The following is an 18,995-nucleotide window of genomic DNA, read 5'->3' on the forward strand; positions in this document are numbered from 1 at the left end:
CTTAGTCTCATCTAAAGAACAGAGCTAAAAACACCCACTTCACACTGTCGCCTGGATTAAAAGTGTAAATCACCTGGTCCAGTGGTCCAGGTGCCCAGTGGCTGTGGAGTTATCATTAGTATTATTGTGACAGTCCCCAGCATGGTGTCAGGTATATAGAGGGATGAGTGGCTTTGGGAAAAATCACTTGAGCTCCCCGGGCCTCAGTGACGCCGCCTGGTGTGGTGTGAGGGGCCCCATAGAGGTCACCGCACCCTCCCGCGCGAGACGGTAAAAGTGCAACTGCTGGGGGCGTGGCGGCCGGAGCGCGGGCTGCGGAAGCGGGGGCGGAGCTTGCGGGGGCTCGGCGTAGGATCCCACAGCCTTGGAAGAGCGCAGCCTCTCTGAAGTTGGGGGCGGAGTCTCCGTCTCGCGGACCAGTAGCGGAGTAGCTGTCAAATCGCGCGCGGAAGGGAAAAGAAGAAGATCGCAGGCGGATCCCAGGGCTTGGCGCTAGGCCGCTGCGGGGAGCGTCCTCTCTCCCCCGGACTGGGCAGCCTGGTCCGCCCGGGCCCTTTGCGTCTCCGGTACCCAGGCAAAGAGAGGGGGAGCTGCAGACCAGAACCCCGACCCGGCTGTCTCCTCCCGGCGTGACCGCTCGGCAGAACCACGTAGACTTCTACCCCTGCTTCCTCCTTTGTAAAGTGAGAGCAGTAAAAACCCGATGTAGGGGGAGGACGGGACATGCCCGAATGACTCAGAGGTGGGAGGCGGTGAGGGGGAGGATGGCGGCTTTCCCCCCCGCTGCCTCGTGGCAGTTCTACCGAAAATGAAATAATAGCTTCTGCCTAGCTCACAGAGTTACACTTTACAGTTCCTGTGCATACAGAGTATAGCAGGAGCTGAAAAGTACACGGTGCCTGGGACAGCAACCAAAAGGAGTACGTCGGATACTGATTACCCGAAACTGGATGTTCATTAGGTATTAGCGGACACCAAGGAATCACTGATAGTTCTGTTAGTTTTACGGCTGATAAAGCCATTATCACATCTTCAGTAAAAGTATCCATTTTCTGGAGGTGCATGCTGAAGGGGAAATGGAAATGTCTGCGAGTTGCTTTAAAACAAATGATGACAGACCAAAGTTTTAGTTGTTGCTTTGTCTAAGAGATGTGATGGTCATTGGTCTTTCTTCTGAGGCTAGAGAATACTTTAAACACAGTACTTTAAGAGAAATAGACCTCTGTGGGGAGGGTATCTTCTCTACCCCCCACCTCTTTAAAGTATTATATCTAGAAAAGACATGGTAAAAAGTCCAGTCTCACTCAGAGACAACCCTGACTGTGTACAGCTGTTGGAGCTTTTCCTGGTTAATCATTTTTTCCCTGGATCTTAACACTTCTTTCACTTCAATCACTTCTGGCGTTTTGCCAGATGCAGAGCAGACGTCTCTGGCAAATCTGAAAGACCGCGTACGAAGTAAAATGAGAACTGTTACTGAGTTCATGTCCCCACCCTCACCCGAATGGAGGTTTTCAACCCCCTCTTTAGGCTCTTTGATGCCCAATAGGCAGTAAATGAATTCCTAGTTCTTCAATCATTCTCTGAACTTTTTCTCAGGAATTTTTGCTCAGTTTGCAATTTTTAAAACAATGTCGACATAGAGGACAGGGGTCCGACAGCAGACACGATTTCAGGGGGACACTGCACCAAAGGCCCTCTCTCTGCTATTGACTTGAAAGTTTGCAAAAGACTTCGCATTTTACGTGAATTATCTCATTTAATCCCTTCATTTTATTAGTAATCCCACAGGTCAGGTATGGCTACGAGGCCCAATTTACCGACGAGGGCACCAAATCTTTGTCAGATGACGTGTCCTAGTGACTCAGCAGCCCGCACCCCTAACCGTTTGGACAGTACGGTCACCACCGACCACCCCACACATTTGCCCGACCTCAGGGACCCTGCTTGCACCCCCACCCAGGTACACGTATCTAAATCGCCGGAGCCACGTTCCCTCGCAGCCAGGGGCTTTGTACTGGCATTTGCACCAACCTCATTTGCAAAACCAGTTACCCGGAACCGCGAAACGGGTTCAAGAGACGTTTTCAGAGAGGTGGGGCTCGGCGGGGTGGGGAATCCTCTCCCGCTCTCCGGCGGGCGGGCTCCAATCGCGTTGCTTCATTCAATCCTAAACCTTTCCGGTACGAGAGAGTGCCCGCGCGCGCCAGGGCCACCGGAGCGCGCAGGGCCTGCAGCCTTTGTCCAATGGGGCTCTCGGGGATATGGGCGGTGGCGCCCCCAGCCCAGCCTGCGGCCCACAGAGGCCCGGGAGGGATAGATCCCGAGGGTCCCAGGAGAGCAGGGGTGACCGGCGTCCGCGCACAGCTCCGGAATCTGCTACGGGAGGCGTGGCCAGCATCCATCCAATGGGAAGCGGCCACGCCCACGGCGCACGCCTGTGAGGGATGCTTTAAATTCCCAGCGCCGCCGTGCCGCGGCTTCCCGGACCTGCGCGCAGCCCCACCTTGCCGAATCGTACGCAGCCATGCTCTCCGTCCGCGTCCCGCTCGCCACCATCGCTGACCCGCAGCAGCAGCATCCCCTCCAGCTCTCGCCTATGAAGGGGCTCAGCCTGGCGGACAAGGAGAACACTGTGAGCGCGCAGGGGCGAGGGGCGGGCAAGGGCGGCGGGGTCCTGTAGGACGCGGGCAGGCCTCTCACCGCGCGTCTCCCTGCAGCCCCCGTCCCTCAGCGGGACCCGCGTGCTGGCCAGCAAGACCGCGAGGAGGATCTTCCAGGAGCCCGCCGAGCCGGTGAGTAGGCGGGCTGGGGGCGCCCGGCGAGGGGGCGCTGCAGGAAGGCGGTGCAGGAGGAGCCTGCTCTTGGCGCCAAAGCCTCATTGTCTCCTCTCAAACCCTACCCCCTCCCGGGCCCGCGCTCCTTTCCCGCCAAAGTCTCTTCCCGATCATTTACTACTTTACACATCTGGACATTTTCCTATTATGTCTCTACTATAGTCCTGCTCTGTTATGTACAGAACCCATGTGTGACAAGCGACATACATTAAACCGCATGAAATTCCCGATAACTGGACATACTTTGCTTAAAAAAAAGACAATTTCGTGGTTCGCCCTATACTTTACATTTTCCATCCTTTCTCCCCCAGCAGAACCCTAAGCTATCTGCCCCCAGTGTGGAGGATGAACCACTTCTGAAAGAAAACCCCCGCCGCTTTGTCATCTTTCCTATCGAATACCATGATATTTGGCAGATGTATAAGAAAGCTGAGGCTTCCTTTTGGACAGCTGAGGAGGTAATCGCATTCAGGAAACAGGAGACTTAAAAGACAGTTGGAAGCATTGCCCCTAACTCCAGAGGAAGACCCCTGCAGTGCCGGTTATAACTTGTTTGAAATGTGCTTTGCTTTCCTCATGTTCCTCTTGGGAATGTTTGCCCACAGAGGGAGGATATTAGATGTTCTCACTGGCAAAGTGCATGAGGGGTATATTAATCAAGCGATACTAGTAGACTTAAAGTTGAAGAATTACGCATATGTGTGAGGTCCTGCACGTTTGAACCCCTTGTGAACTTCTGTACTCCAGGTGGACCTTTCCAAGGACATGCAGCACTGGGAAGCCCTGAAGCCTGAGGAGAGATATTTCATTTCGCATGTTCTGGCCTTCTTTGCAGCAAGTGATGGCATAGTAAATGAAAACTTGGTGAGTTTCCAAAAATAAAGTCTACTTTTATGCATTTCAAGACTTAAGAGAACTAATAATTTTCTTTTTTCGTCTTTTAAATTTTTCCACACTGAATGCGTATATATCTGTAAGCTAGTATGTATATTCCATGGCATTTCCTGTCCTATAATATACTTTGCAGTTATTTCTTCCTCATGGTATTTTTTTCCCCCAACTGTAGAGAAGCTCAAAGACAATGTTAAGTGGTAGTAATAGATCTACGACCCTGGTAGCTACCTATTTGCTCTCCTTTTTGTGGCTTTGCTGTTTTAATAATTTGGTTGCATATGTCTTGTTGAGTGCATCCTCCTTGCAATGAATTAAAAAGAATGAATTGCTATTTCTACCTTACGATGATACAAAAGAGGAAGTGTGACGCAACCAGTGTTCCTTGACTGAGTTGCTGCTGGTAGATTTTCCTTAAACTGATCTTTGTGTTTTACCACTAGGTGGAGCGGTTTAGCCAGGAAGTTCAGATTACGGAAGCCCGTTGTTTCTATGGCTTCCAAATTGCCATGGAAAACATCCATTCTGAAATGTATAGTCTCCTCATTGACACTTACATTAAAGATTCCAAAGAAAGGTGAGTATTTGGGTGGTGATATGCCAACATATTTAGGATTACCAATTGTTACTTTTTGAAATCGTATAGAGGAATGACTCTAAAATGACCAAGTCAAAGAAATTCCTAGCACCCGTGGTCCTGTCTGCTCTGAAGAAGAGGCCTAAATTCACTTTACTAGCCAGTCACTTAAAAGCAAAGTTATGAAGTTACTCCATTTTATAGAGGTGGAGATATACTGCTGAATGTCCAACCTAATGCCTTCTGAAAAAACATCCCTAGAGGCTCTGTCTGATACCCTAAAACCTAGGTCTGATAGTTTTCACGTCTGGCAAATCTGTCAGCCTACAACTTGAGCCTGGGGCAGGGTGGAGAGGGTGGAGGATGCAAAGTAGAAACATAAAACTTGCCTCTTAAGGGGCTGTAACATAATATAGAAAATAAGACCTAGGAGTATAAGTAGAGGAATTACATGATAGTGCAGAGGTAGCCGTGAACCATGAGATTAATTTAGGCACACAGCTGTTTGCCTGAAATGATAGTTTATATTGGAGGATAATAGAGGAGAAATATAGGTAGCCTCGGGCCTGTTTACATTTTCAAGATTGACTGGAAAAGAGGGGAGAGTTAGATATGGGCGTTTGAGTCTAGATACTAAGGTCAGCTTCAGGACAAGAGCCTGTGTAGAACAGAAGTGGTGAAGCTGAAGAGTAGCCTCTTGTAGATGACTTGGAGGAAAGTGAAGAGGGAAAATGAGTAGTGACTTGAAAGCCTAGCAGGATTGAGGAGATTCATTGGGGGTAAAAAGATTTGAACATGTTTGTAGACAGAAATGAAAAAAGAAAGTAAAGGTAGGGGCATGATTGGGATACATTACCGGAACAGGTAGGATCAGGACGGCCTGGTGGTTGAGTTTTGAAAGCCAGGGAGAGGCAAGGCCCAGGTTGACATGGAAAGAGAATGAAAGGAACCCAATGGCCTGATGACCTTGGCTTCAGAAAACAAAGTCATCTGGGAAGGACGAGGCTGGGCTGGAGAATCTGTAGGCTCCCAAGGTGGGGATGGGGAGGAAGAGAGTAATAAGGAAGACCAGGTAAGTGTAGGGCCGATCGATTTGCTTTTCTGACCTGGGATCAACATTGTAGCACGGAATTATAGCTGGAAGCAATCTCAGGTTGTTTAGTTTATTGGCTTTAATTGCTTTATTATATACTTGTGGCGTTTGCCGCCCAAATAATTGGCACAGTGATAAGAGTGTGGGCATCTATTTAGGGAGATAATGGTCAGCATAGCTTAAACAGTCCTAGCAGTTAAGATTTTATAGTTCTTTTAGCAGTTTTCTTTGAAGTTGAAGGTAGGGCCTGTGAACCTTGTCATGACCTGGACTTGAAATAATTAAGCCAATAAATGCTCTTGGTGTAATAGACTGAGTTTTCATGTTAGTAGATCTTGGGGCTCAGTGTGAATGAATGGATGCCTACATTTGTATTAACATAAACCAAATGAATGTTGAGATTTTTGAAAACACTGGAGGAAAAAGCAAACAAGTAAAAAGAAAACATTTCAGTTTGAATCCCAAATTGGCCTTGGTCCCAGTGCTCTTACCCAGAAGCTTAGGATAGGAGGTCTCTGCTGGAATTGCTGATGCTCTGTGTGCCTACAGGGAATTTCTCTTCAACGCCATTGAGACAATGCCTTGTGTAAAGAAGAAGGCAGATTGGGCCTTGTGCTGGATTGGGGACAAAGAGGCTACGTATGGTAAGGATACCTTGGCCCTACTTACCCCTGAGCTTCGTTTTCTAAGTGATGTTACTGGTTTGTTTCTATGAACACAAACAGATACTCACTAGAAATATTTTGGCATTAACTCTAGGAGAACGAGTCGTAGCCTTTGCCGCAGTGGAAGGAATCTTCTTTTCTGGTTCTTTTGCATCGATATTCTGGCTCAAAAAACGAGGACTGATGCCCGGCCTCACATTTTCCAATGAACTTATTAGCAGAGACGAGGTGAGTCTAGTTCAGATAATAGGCTGACCTGCACCCCAAACACCTACAGCCCTGTGTTCACTGGAGGGAACCCAAGATGTCAGATGGCTTTAAATGCACATTTAACAAGTGGCTTCAGCCATATACATACTTGGCAGAGAATGAAATACTTTAGATAACTTGCTGAAATTATTTTACTCATATTCTCAATATACATAGGTATTGCTCTATAGGTGATGGGATTTTTTTTTAAGGGAAGTTTTATTATTTCTACCTGGTCTTCTGTGTGATCCTATTGTACTTCAAAGTTAGTTGGTGAGCATCTCAGTGAATCTATTCTGGTCCAGTATATGTCTTTGAATGCACTTGGATTAAAGTGCAGAAGGAAAAGTGAAGGTGCCCAGATGTTCTAGTGTAAGTCCCACCAGCATTGGGATTTTTTTATTATTATTATTTATTTTTGGCTGCATTGGGTCTTCATTGCTGCGCGCGGGCTTTCTCTAGTTTCGGCGAGCGGGGGCTACTCTTTGTTACGGTGCGCGGGCTTCTCACTGCGGTGGCTTCTCTTGTTGCGGAGCATGGGCTCTAGGCGCACGGGCTTCAGTAGTGTGGCTCCCGGGCTCTAGATCGCAGGCTCAGTAGTTGTGGTGCACAGGCTTAGCTGCTCTGCGGCGTGTGGGATCTTCCCAGACCAGGGCTCGAGCCCGTGTACCCTGCATTGGCAGGTGGATTCTTAACCACTGCGCCACCAGGAAAGCCCAGCACTGGGATTTAATGCACTAAGACTTGCAGACTTGATTCACTCGAAATTGCATTCCCGATTTCCCAGGCATTAGGTTTTAAATCTAAAAACTAACTAGCCTAGTCAGAGTTTTGCCTTTCCTGCTAGGAATAGTGGCGACAGTAGAGCTCAGGGCTGTAGAAAGAATGCTCTGAGTGCAAGTTCTGCCCAGTCCTTTGCCACCACACAGAGCAGCGAGGACCAGACCTGGCCTGCTGTCCTCCAGGGGCCAGCCCTAAGGCCCCTGGGTGGGACTGAGCCTGCCTAGGTGACACAGCAGCTGAGTCATCTTCCCTTCCACAGTTAAAATGCTCTTAGTCTGGCCACGCAAGATGTATAAGGAGAATACAGACCAGCATAAAGCAGTTTCCTATTCCACGTTAATGCTAGAAGTCTGCTGGTTTGATAGTGACCTTAAACCTTTTCTTCTAGGGTTTACACTGTGACTTTGCCTGCCTGATGTTCAAACACCTGCTACACAAACCTTCGGAGCAGAGAGTCAAAGAAATAATCGTCGATGCAGTTAGGATAGAACAGGTGGGTGACGCGTGGAGGCCTCGTGCTTGCTAGAAGATCTCTTGATGCTTCTGTTTTATTGAGAAGCTGTGTTCTGGTCCCTAGGAGTTCCTGACGGAGGCCCTGCCAGTGAAGCTCATTGGGATGAATTGCACTTTGATGAAGCAGTACATCGAATTCGTGGCAGACAGACTTATGCTGGAGCTGGGTTTTAGCAAGGTAAAGTATTGTGGGTAGCCCTCTGGTTCTTTCTGAAACTGGTGTTCTGTATTTATGTTTTGCTGTGAACCTTTTCAGGTTTTCAGAGTAGAAAATCCATTTGACTTTATGGAGAATATTTCACTGGAAGGGAAGACTAACTTCTTTGAGAAGAGAGTAGGCGAGTATCAGAGGATGGGAGTGATGTCCAGTCCGACAGAGAATTCCTTTACCTTGGATGCTGACTTCTAAGCGAACTGAAGATGTGCTCTTATTTTGCTGATTTTTCTTTTTTTCCTTCTCATCAAAAGAGAAATCAGCTACTTGAACTATATTAACCGGCTACACCATAAATCGCCCATAAAGTTCATTAATGGCATGTTTAAAACTGTGTAGCTACCTCAAGGTCAATCCTGTTAATGCTAGTGGGGTCACCTAGGTTGAAAGCGTAGACAGAAGCTACTCGGATTCTTACGAAAGATCTTGTCCATGTTTGGCGTTTGCAAGCAGGCTGGCTGTACACGACTTCACCCTGGCTCTTAACGGCACCTTCCTTGGCCTCAAAGTGTGGGGAGTCAAGCAAGTTTGATCCAGCAGGATTAAACAGTTACTACCACAAGGCAGTAGGAAGACATCAGACTCACTGCTTCAGATTTTAAAGCAGATTTTAAAGTTTACTTATGATTTGTATATAAAACTGGCACTTTACACACAAATAAACATAGTTTGTACTGTCAGGGTGAAGGCTTGATTTAACCTAAATTTGTTGGTTTCTACACCAAATACAAAAGTATTCTATTTACCACTAACGGGGGCCAATTCAAGATTTACTAGTTGATCAACATAGGTTAAGCCTGTGTAAACTAAGGGTGTTATTTTTATTCTTTCTTTTCTTTGATGAATTGAAGAGCTTTTTAACTCAGTCCTGTGCACACTTAGGTCTCAGTATCAGCCAGGTGGTGCCACACAGAACACAGGTTGGTTTTGTGTTCTGTAGCCCACGTCGAGTATTGCGGGGTAAGAGATGTGGAGAAAGGAGACTCTTAACTTAGGTCATTAGGAACTGAAGTGTGATCGGACTCACTGTGGGTAACCTGGGTGTGCATGAGGGGCGGTATCATTTAATTTCTCTAATTGTATGTCCCCCAACTTCAAGTTAGTATGAAAGGTCCTTGAAGAGTTTTCCTAGCTGGGATCCAAGATATTAACTTTGTAAATTGGTTTTCAAATCATCCCTGAATGAAAGGACCCACGTAAGATCTTTCTCCTATCAAGTGGTAAAACCAGGACTGAAATTGCTTCTCCTAAAAGTTGAGTGTTTATTCTGGTTTTGTTTAATTTGTGTGTAAGTAGGTACTGTTGACTTAACCATTTGTACTTTAAGTTAGAAAGTTCTGCTATATTTTTTTTATATCATATCTGTAGTTCATACTTTGAAATAATTACCTAGTATTGTTCTGCAGTTCGTAATTGATTGAGTGGATATTGTTCCGTGCAATTGCTCCTAGGATTTGCGTAAATGTGAGCATCATCTACTGGATTCTTAAACTTCAGTAGAAAGCTGGTGTTATGTGAATAATTAATACATGTTCCACTCAAATATTAATTTCAGAGAAAGTATAAACTTAATAGATATATTTAATAGGGCTAGTTTGAATCCATCTGCCTTTCTGTTCCCTCCCGCCTCCAAAAAAGATGTTACGTGGAAGGTAATGCATGACACACACCAATCCTTTGGCCGTATTTGTTAACACATTGTGTTGTGTGTTGGCTGACCACTGGCCTGTTCTACTGTCAGTTTTCTTCATTTATTGTATTAATATAAATGGTAAAATAGTCAATTTAAACACTTCTGTAGTATGGGACCCTTTTCTACCTTTTAAATTATTGTTATAAAGTTAATCTAGATTTTATGGTCCTTACACTTGTGCAACACAAAAATAAACACTTTGCCTGGTGTTGTCAGGTGCAGGTGGCACTTGGAAGCAGATTTCGGGATTCTACCTCCCATTAGCTGTGTGATACAAGCACTAGCTTCTGCCAACTAAGATTCGGTTTTTTAATCTGTTTAAAGGGAAACATTTTGTCTAAAGCATTTCAGAGTCCTGATGTTGAGTACTGCGCAGGTGTCAGTGATTTAAATAAAACCGTTCTCATGTCCAGTTCCTTGAGAAAATTTGCATTTCAATTCAGGAAGAAAAAGCCAGGAAGTGTTCATAAATACTGAATAGGAGTTCATTTGTTTTTAGCAGTTCTGGGGAGGGAGCTTTCCTCATGCCTGTCCTGGCCCAAGGTATGTGGGAAACAGGTTCACTTGAAAGATGATGCCCCAGAGCTTCTGCCACAAACTGACCTACAGGGGCTCGGGTTGGTCCCTCTTGTCTATAAATGCCCTTTCCTGGGGCGATCCCACCCACCTTCACCTGTCCATTCCCAAATTAGCAAATTATTCATTGTGTGTCATCACTTCAGATGTGCAGTTATTCATTGAGCGAACAGCAGCTGTCTTGCTGGGCGCTGTTCTCTGCTGGAGGTGGGACCGAGGACGCAGCCGCCCTGTGCGGTTTAGGTTTACTCACGGAGGAAGCTGGGTGCATAAGTAAATCCTGGTGTTAGGTGGCGATGCAGTTCGGAGCCAAACCAGGGAAGGCGCAGCAGGGAATGCTAAGTGGGTGGGAACCTTTAGGAGCCATGTGGTGACATTGCTTTTCCGTGTGGTGACATTCCTTTACCGTGGTAGAGGTGGGGATTGGGGGTGAATCTTACTGATGGTTCTGCTCCTGCCTTCCTGCTCTGTTGCATTAAGAGTCCTCCTCTTGGGGCTTCCCTGGTGGCGCAGTGGTTGAGAGTCCGCCTGCCGATGCAGGGGACATGGGTTCGTGCCCCGGTCCGGGAAGATCCCACATGCCGCGGAGTGGCTGGGCCCATGAGCCATGGCCGCTGAGCCTGCGCGTCCGGAGCCTGTGGGCCACAACGGGAGAGGCCCCAACGGTGAGAGGCCCGCGTACTGCAAAAGAAAAAAAAAAGAGTTCTCCTCTGTTTCTTCTATGAAGGAGAATGTTCCCTTAGAAGGCACAAGTTTTAGCCACCCCCTATCTCGGGAGCACACAGCCTCCAAGGATCGGGCCCTCAGGGAGTGGCTGGTGGATGTGATTAGTTTGAACTGGTGTTTGGGGCTGGATAGTGTCTTGGGTAGAAGTGTGCTGTGTCCGGGAGGAGTCTCGTGGGCAGCTTTGCCTTTGCACCCCAAGGGCACTCCGTGCCTTTATTATTTGATTCATAGTGTTGGGTTGGTGGCACCATTGGGTACTTTCCAGGCAGCTGTGCTCTAAGGATCATCAGCTATTAGAACAGCCTCCCAGTGGGCAGCCCAAGGTCATGTTTTTCTTGCCATCCATCCGCCTGTGCCAGCTGCCCGTGCTCTTTCTCGGACACATCTCCATACTTCACTTGGAGGGGCCTGCATCAGAGTTAGTGTGGTCAGACCACTGAGTCTGAATTGCCTCTGGTATTAAAGGCTCAGGGGCCCCATCCCAGACCTGCTGAATCAATCTTGGGGTGAAACTAGGGAGCTCACAATTTTAACAAGTTCACCTTGGGAGGTTCTCAGACATTTGAGATGGGGATGGACTCTTGCACCGTTCAAACCAGTGGTGTTCAGCTCTGGGTGTGCATTATAGTCATTCACAGGCTTTAAAAAAACCCGTGCCCGGGCTTCCCTGGTGGCGCAGTGGTTGAGAGTCCGCCTGCCGATGCAGGGGACGCAGGTTCGTGCCCCAGTCCGGGAAGATCCCACATGCCGCAGAGTGCCTAGGCCCGTGAGCCATGGCCGCTGGGTCTGCACGTCCGGAGCCTGTGCTCCGCAATGGGAGAGGCCACAGCAGTGAGAGGCCCACGTAATGCAAAAAAAAAAAAAAAAAAAAAATCAAAACCCTAGGTAGGCCTGTGCCTCTCAGACTTGGGGTCTAGGAACTCATGGGAGATACATACTCCCAACCAAACTGCACGTGATTCCCACGTTACAAAACGTGCACAGAAACAAACCACATGATTGTAGGAACAATATAAGAATCTCAAGGGCCTCCCTGGTGGCGCAGTGGTTAAGAGTCCGCCTGCCGATGCAGGGGATACGGGTTCGTGCCCCGGTCTGGGAGGATCCCATATGCCGCGGAGCGGCTGGGCCCGTGAGCCATGGCCGCTGGGCCTGCGCATCCGGAGCCTGTGCTCCGCAACGGGAGAGGCCACAACAGTGAGAGGCCCACATACCGCAAAAAGAAAAAAAAAAAAAAAAAAAAAGAATCTCAAGAACTTAGCTTCATAAGATAATGTGTGATCAAAGAAAAAAAATGAAGTCAGAAAGAGAAAAACAAATACCGTATGCTAACACATATATATGGAATCTAAAAAAAAAATGATTCTGAAGAACCTAGGGGCAGGACAGGAGTAAAGACGCAGACGTAGAGAATGGACTTGACATGGGGAGGGGGAAGGGTAAGCTGGGACGAAGTGAGAGAGGCACCTAGAGGGGTGAGGGGGAGGGAGACGCAAGAGGGAGGAGATATGGGGACATATGTATATGTTTAGCTGATTCACTTTGTTATAAAGCAGAAACTAACACACCATTGTAAAGCAGTTATACTCCAGTAAAGATGTTAAAAAAGAATCAAACCCCAAAGAACAGAACTATAAAGAAATAATAGGCAGATTTTTAAAAAGAACTAGCTAGAATATCTAGGAATACAGCACTACTGGAATTCAAGCTCTTAGAGCTTTAGAAAATATCCTGCTTAGTAAGATTAGACACAGCTGATGAGTTAGTGACCTGAAGGGGTGTAGCTGAAGGAATTATCTGAAGGTCAGATGGGGAGGGTAGAATGGGGGGTTTTATGGAATGGACAATGTCAAGGTAGTAATGCAATTTCCCAGAATTGACTCGTCTTCACAATCCAAGTCCAAGGATGCCTCATCCTCTCATGTCCAGGTGGTACCTCCGAGCGAGGTTCTGGGACCAGTGTGGGCTGGGCAGCTGTGACCTAGTGGCCGCTCGTGATGTGAGCAGCGTGAGTTTTGCAATTGGGCCGCACTGACCTGGGGACAAACCAGCTGAGGGCTTGAGGCCCAGATGGTAGCATGTGAAGAGATATGCGGGGCTGGTGCTGGACACACGTGGCTATGGAGACCAGGACCCTCTTAGTTTGGGAGTTGGGGCTGAGCCTTGTTGGGCGTGCTTGAGCTGAGGGTTCAAAGGACCCGCCCGAGGTTGCCTGAGACCCAGAGAAGGCCTCTAACTCTGCACCCTCTGAATCGGGCGGAGAGTGGGGAGGGGAGTTGCCGTCCCTCCTGGCTCTAGGAAGATGGAATCTGCTTCGGGAGTGGGTAGGGCCTTGGAAAGGCTCGCTACCCGCTCTTCCTGCCAGACTGACCCCTGTTGCTCACAATCAAAAGTACCTTGACCACAGCCAGTGGAGTTCCAGACTGCCTGCACGGAGGACCTGGTTACTGCCAACCAGAGCCAGGCTTAGGACTTGAGTTTGGTTTGGGCTGGGGGCGGCCCTGCCTTCCCCTGGGCTTGGAGTTTAGGGTACAGAGAGTCTGGGGCCACCGCAGCCACCCTACAACCGTGAAGGAGGCCTGTATGGGCAGTGGGTCCCACGTACGGGAAAAGAGGGCTGATTTACAGAGAAAGTCCTCATGACTTCATTTTCTGGATCCAGCCATACCTGAAGTCCACACCCCAAACTATTCACTTAATTCACAACAACTCACAGCCCTGAGTTCATTTGATCCACAATCACCCTGGGGCAGCGAAGATTAGACCCATTTTACAGATGTGGCCTTGAGGCACAGGGAGGTCACATACTTTGCTGGGGAAAGCACGTGGATAAACAGTGGCCGAGACGAGGACCTGAACTCAGGTGTCCTGGCCCCATGGCCACCCTCTTGTCCCTTTACTACTTGGGAGCTCTTGTTCCCCTTTATGAAGCACCCAGGCCTCCAACCCGGTCCCGAGGAAGCGCTTCTGGAGCTGCTTCTGCTGCTCAAGCACCCTTGTCCAGGGGACTGTGTCCTCACTCCCCTTGTCCTGCTTTCTCTGTGTGCCTGGCGCGGTGGGGAGGCTACTCTCTGCCTTGTCCTTGTCCCTGTGGCCCTGTGGTCTGCCTGGGCAGGAGCCTCCCCTGTTTTGTCTGTAAATCAGAGAAGTTCATCAACAGCCCAGGCTTTGGACCCAGGGAACCACTGCCGGCTGGCTTCTGCCCAAGTCTCCCAAGTAAGGTTGCAGCGACGCGCCCTGCACTGCACCAGGAAGGCTGAGGAGAGAGCCGGGCACTCATGGACTTAGTAACAGGGTGAGTGGGAGCAGCGAGTGACCTTGGAGGTGGAAAATGGCAAGGTTCCAGCTGTTTCCAGAAAGCGTCTGGAGACATGGCTGCCTGTGTGAGGTCTGGCTGTGCCTTCCCTCCTTCCCCTTGGGGTGGGCAGCCTCTCCTGCAGGACCCCAGGACGTGCTCCTGCTTCGGAAGGCTTGCGGATGGGTGCCCTGGGCTGCTCCAGCCTGCCTTGGGCCAATCCCACACGGATTGCAGTTGCTGAGCTGCATTTCCTCACCTCAGTGAGCCTGTTTCTGTCACTGCAGGGACAGTGGCAGCAAAGACTGGTTTTAGAAATTGTCACCATGAGAACTCGGTGACTGTAGTGCCTGGTGTATTTTTTAAACAGCTTTGTGGAGATACGGTGTCCATGGTTTTTAGGCTACTACAGACTTGTGTAACCATCACCACAACGCACTGTATAAGGAGACCCCATACCCAACAGCAGTCCCTCCGGGTTTCCCCTCCAACCCCCAGCCCTGGGAACCAATGATCCGTAGTTCCGTCTCCACCGGTTTGATTTGGAACATTCTTGAGACGCTCGGTAAACAAGTTATTAATGGAAAAGGCACTGCATTTTCTTTCTAAGAGATCATTTAGAATATTAGAGGCAGCAAAGAGGGGACGGGTCTGCCTCGCCGAGACAGATTTGATTTACATTTCAGAAAGCTCTTCTTCCCTTGGCATATTAGAAAAACATTTTGCATTAAAAAAAAAGATTCCTGACATTGTCTGGAAGGGAACTTGGCCGACTGAAATGCCAAGCCTGTGAGCTGGCTGGCGGTGCTTCATTCCAGCACTCCCGGGATCATCAAACAGTAACCAAGCCCTCCTCCCTCTGCTGGGGGAGGGACGTTCCGAAGGCCAGGGGGTCAGAAAACCAGGCCCCGGGGCCAAATCTGGTTCGCTGCCTGTTTTTACAGACTCTGAGCTAAAAATGTTGAAGAATGTATCAAAAGAATAATATTTCACAATGCATGGAGATTATGTGAAATCCACATTTCAGCACCCCATGGATGGTTCCACCGGCCCACGGCCACAGTACTTGTTTATGTATTGCTGCAGAGGCTGCATGGTGTGTAGAGCTGAAATATTTTCTCTTTGGCCCTACCTAGAGGGCATTTGACGTCCTCTGAGTGAGACAGGACCTTGCTCTTGAGGGATCTACAGTCGAGTCAGGAAACGGGAAGGTGGTAGATGGTCAGCAGTGGTGGGCTGGAGCCAGCAAGTACTCACTCAAGAGCTGGTTATTAAATGTTCAGGAATTTTTGGAGTGTATTAGCTTGCTAGGGCCACCATAACAAAGTACCACAGACTGGGTGGCTTACACAACAGACGCTTATTTTCTCCCAGCTCTGGAGGCTGGAAGTCCGAGATCAGGGTGTCAGTAGGTTTGGTTTCTCCTGAGGCTTCTCTTCTTGGCTTGTGGATGGCCACCTCCATACTGTGTCCTCACGTGGTCAACCCTCGGTCTATGTGTGTGTCTTAATCTCTTCTTAAAAGGACACCAGTCAGATTGGGTCAGGGCCACCCTTATGATCTTATTTAACCTTAATTACTTCTGAGGTATTGGGGGTTGGGACTTCAGCATATAAATTTGGGGGCGGTGCTCAATTCAACCCATAACACTGAGCTAGTTGTTAATTAAAGCCATTACTAAAAACTAAATTACATAAACATAATTAGATAAATTATATTAAAGAGGAATATGATAAGCATTCAAAAGTCTTACTACCTGTTACTATTATCCATGCTGCTCAGGCTATTTACACCTGTCATATCTGTCTGGTGGAAATAACTGCATAACAGCACGTTACTGGGCATCTCTTTCCAATTCTATGACCAGTGACATCACTTTGGCAGCTCAGAATCAGCTTTGGTATTGACACCGTGGAAACTGATCAATGCTACAATTCAGGCTCCCCACCCAGAGAGCCGATCGTTACCTTTTCCAGCACACCACTGACTGGGATGCTAAGTGCTGAGGCAGAGGTCAGCCCAGGCATTGCGGGGCTCAGAGGAGGAGGCCAGGCCTTGGGGAGCCAGGAAAGGTTTCACGGACCAGGGGATGCCGAGTGGCACCTTAGATGGTCTAGGGGTGGACCAGGCAGGGGGAAGAAGTGGTGACCAGGGTTTGCAAAGCCCTGAAGCAGGAGAGGGTAACTGGGTCTGGGGAGAGGGGGGAGGTGATGGCGGAGGTGGTGCATGAACCACCTGGTGGGAGAGAAGAGAGGAGCTTGAAAGGGGGGTAGGGCAGGCCCTGGGGCACCAGGCTAAGGAGGTTCTACTTGCCCTGGCGGTCATGGGGAGCCATCCGGAGGGGGACGGACCAGGTTGGTGAGGGGATCGCTGACCGACTGTGGGCTTGTGGTTGTGCCTGTGTGTGGGGTGTGGATGCAGGGCCCTGTGACTTGCTTCCTCTGTGCCCTCTACAGGTAGGAGATTCTCCACCAATGCTTGCTACCCGGCTGAACCATCCCATTCATTTTGAAATCTCGAACAGGGGACTCAGCCTTCCGTCTCCAATTAGAGTTGGAGCTGGAAATTGCCTAAAGGTCAAGCAGAAAGGGAATGGTTAAAATAAATTACAGGCTATCTACTCAGTAGAATACTAACTAGTCATTATAAATGGTAAATATGAAGGCTCTGTAGCAACATGGAAAGCTGCTTCCAGAATAATGGGAAATGAAATAGCAGAACGTAAAGTTATAAGTATACTTTGGTTACAGTGATATAAATGATACAGAAATACATGTACATCTGGATAAAGACGGGCGGTATCACAAACGGAGAAATGAAGTCAGGGTGGTGGGAGGGAGGGCAGTTTTCCTTTCTATTCTGTTTTTCTGCTTCAGTTTTCCTCTAATGAATGTTGAAGAGCAGTTGCAGCAACTAAGGGCAGCACGTAAGAGGTGGATGGCTGTTCCAGCCCCGGGAGGAGTTCAAGGCAGAGGGGCGGGGCCCCGAGCCTGGAGGGCTGGACCCAGCCCTGGAGTTGCAGCTGGAAGCACCAGGCACGTGGAGGCTGACGAGCTGGGGCTGCATCACGTGGACGTCATGCCACTTGCTGGGCCACGCTGGTGACTAATGTGTGCACCCACTCCTCTGCTGTGGTCTCTGGATGCTGCTTAGAAGGCTCGGGATCTGGCTGGGAACCAGGAGTCAGTTGCTTCTGTGACAAGGGCTGGCCAGGGGTCAGCTCGAAGCGCTTTTCAGTTCAGAGAACTGAGCCCGGATAAGTCCTGCTCCGCTGTGTACAGGCCGAGCTCAGAGGGGTTCAGTCCGCAGATGTCAGGGCCCGGACTTCAGGTGGGGTGTTGGGCCCTCTGTTTCCCCACCTCCACCCCCGACTGTGTCCTCCATAGGGTTTCAGAGAGCTAGTGCCACCCAGGCACGCTCAGTGGCAGGTGTCATGGGCTGTGCTAGGATGACATCCCTTTGTTCATGTGGCCTCTCCGGGGAGACTGTCAACTCCTCCCGGGCAGGACCCGTCCCCTTCGCATCCCTGGTTGCTGCCAGCAGAGGCAGATGAAGGCTGAATCCTTGTGAGGTGGCTGAGTGGAGCAAGCCTGCTGTCTGCGCGTGGTCTCGAGTCAAGGGGGCATGGGGTTAGGGGTCTTGTGCTCCAGGGTCACAGGGAGGATGTGTGATTGGCTCCAGGGAGGGAGAGAGTAGGGGGCAGAAGAGCCCCCTATGTGCTCTTGGGAAGGAAAAAGCAGGGGGCTAGGGGTGGGGCTGGTGTTCCAAGGTCCCAGACACTGAGCACCGGCGAGGCAGACGTAGCAGTCGGGGGAGGGGCGAGGCGTGGGGCGGGACTTAATTCCAGGCCTTACTATGTATCCCCTCGGCTCCAGGTGCTGGGGAGACAAGCAAGCACAAAGCGGATGAGGCCCAGGCCCTTGTGGAGAGTGTGTGCTGTTGGGGAGACAACGCCAGCCGACTCACGGACGTGCAGTAAGTCAGGCCGTAGCGGTGCTCTGGGGGAGGGGCAGGGGCAGGGCACGTGCTCTTTGTTGTGTGTGGTCAGGGCTCTCCGAGGAACTAGAGGAGGAAGTGGGGGGCAGACCACATGGTTAAAGGAAGAAAGCATGTTTCCAGCAACCGCCAGGCAAGTGCAAACGCCCTGAGGCAGGAACCTCCGTTGTCTCCGTGTGATCAGAACAGCCTGAGGGGTGGGAGACAGGGTCAGATCGGTGGGGTTTGTGTGTGTGTGTGTGTGGAGGGTCTCGTGGGTCCTTGTAGGCCAAGGTAAAGCGTTTGGCTTTTGTTTTAGTGGGATGGGTAGCATGGGAAGCTCGGGATTAGCCTTCCATTTTATCTATCTATCTATGTATCTATGTATGTATCTATCTATGTATCTATCTATTTGGCTGGGCCATGCGGCATGCAGGATCTTAGTTCCTTGACAGGGATTGAACACGTGCCCCCTGCAGTGGAAACACGGAGTCTTAACCCCTGGACCACCAGGGAAGTCCTCCTCCCATTTTAAAAGGAGCACTCTTGTTCCTGTGTGTCAGGCATCAGTCAGGATGTCCCAGTGGAAGCAGGAGACTCGCTCAGAGGCGGTTGCACCTGCCCAGGTGAGGTGACGGCGACGTGCCCGGGTCGGGGAGGGCAGCAGGGAAGGTGGCGGCACGGCCAAGTTCTGCCTGGATTTTGAAGACAGAGCAGATGGGCTTAGCTCAGGGGCTGCCTGTGGGTGTGAGAGGGCAGTAAAGGGGGGTGCCAGAGCACAGCACCCGGAGACACACACGAGAGGCCTGTCCTGGGCAGGTTACCTGTGAGACGCCTGCTAGGTACGCAGGCACGTGCTGGACAGGCAGGTGAGAACATGGGACTGGAGTCCAGGGAAGAGGCCTAAG

At 49.7% G+C, this 18,995-nt stretch overlaps 1 protein-coding gene across 3 annotated transcripts in view; it reads left to right on the forward strand.

The window, feature by feature from the left end:
• RRM2 (ribonucleotide reductase regulatory subunit M2) overlaps nucleotides 1-9,927 on the forward strand; it is a 75,925-nt gene extending 65,998 nt beyond the window's left edge. Inside the window, exons 1-10 of one of the 3 annotated variants that reach the window (XM_060117014.1) lie at nucleotides 2,460-2,635; nucleotides 2,721-2,795; nucleotides 3,149-3,295; nucleotides 3,585-3,701; nucleotides 4,172-4,305; nucleotides 5,948-6,042; nucleotides 6,158-6,291; nucleotides 7,484-7,588; nucleotides 7,673-7,786; nucleotides 7,865-9,927. In XM_060117014.1, the coding sequence (XP_059972997.1) occupies nucleotides 2,528-2,635; nucleotides 2,721-2,795; nucleotides 3,149-3,295; nucleotides 3,585-3,701; nucleotides 4,172-4,305; nucleotides 5,948-6,042; nucleotides 6,158-6,291; nucleotides 7,484-7,588; nucleotides 7,673-7,786; nucleotides 7,865-8,017 (1,182 nt within the window). In that variant the 5' untranslated portion in view covers nucleotides 2,460-2,527 and the 3' untranslated portion in view covers nucleotides 8,018-9,927. Of the gene's footprint in view, nucleotides 1-2,459; nucleotides 2,636-2,720; nucleotides 2,796-3,148; nucleotides 3,296-3,584; nucleotides 3,702-4,171; nucleotides 4,306-5,947; nucleotides 6,043-6,157; nucleotides 6,292-7,483; nucleotides 7,589-7,672; nucleotides 7,787-7,864 lie in introns of those variants that run through there. The other 2 variants (XM_060117013.1, XM_060117015.1) reach the window with 2 other exon arrangements.
• Nucleotides 9,928-18,995: the final 9,068 nt, after the last annotated feature.

Source organism: Mesoplodon densirostris, chromosome 14, assembly GCF_025265405.1.
Source record: "Mesoplodon densirostris isolate mMesDen1 chromosome 14, mMesDen1 primary haplotype, whole genome shotgun sequence".
NCBI classification, from domain to species: Eukaryota; Metazoa; Chordata; class Mammalia; order Artiodactyla; family Ziphiidae; genus Mesoplodon; species Mesoplodon densirostris.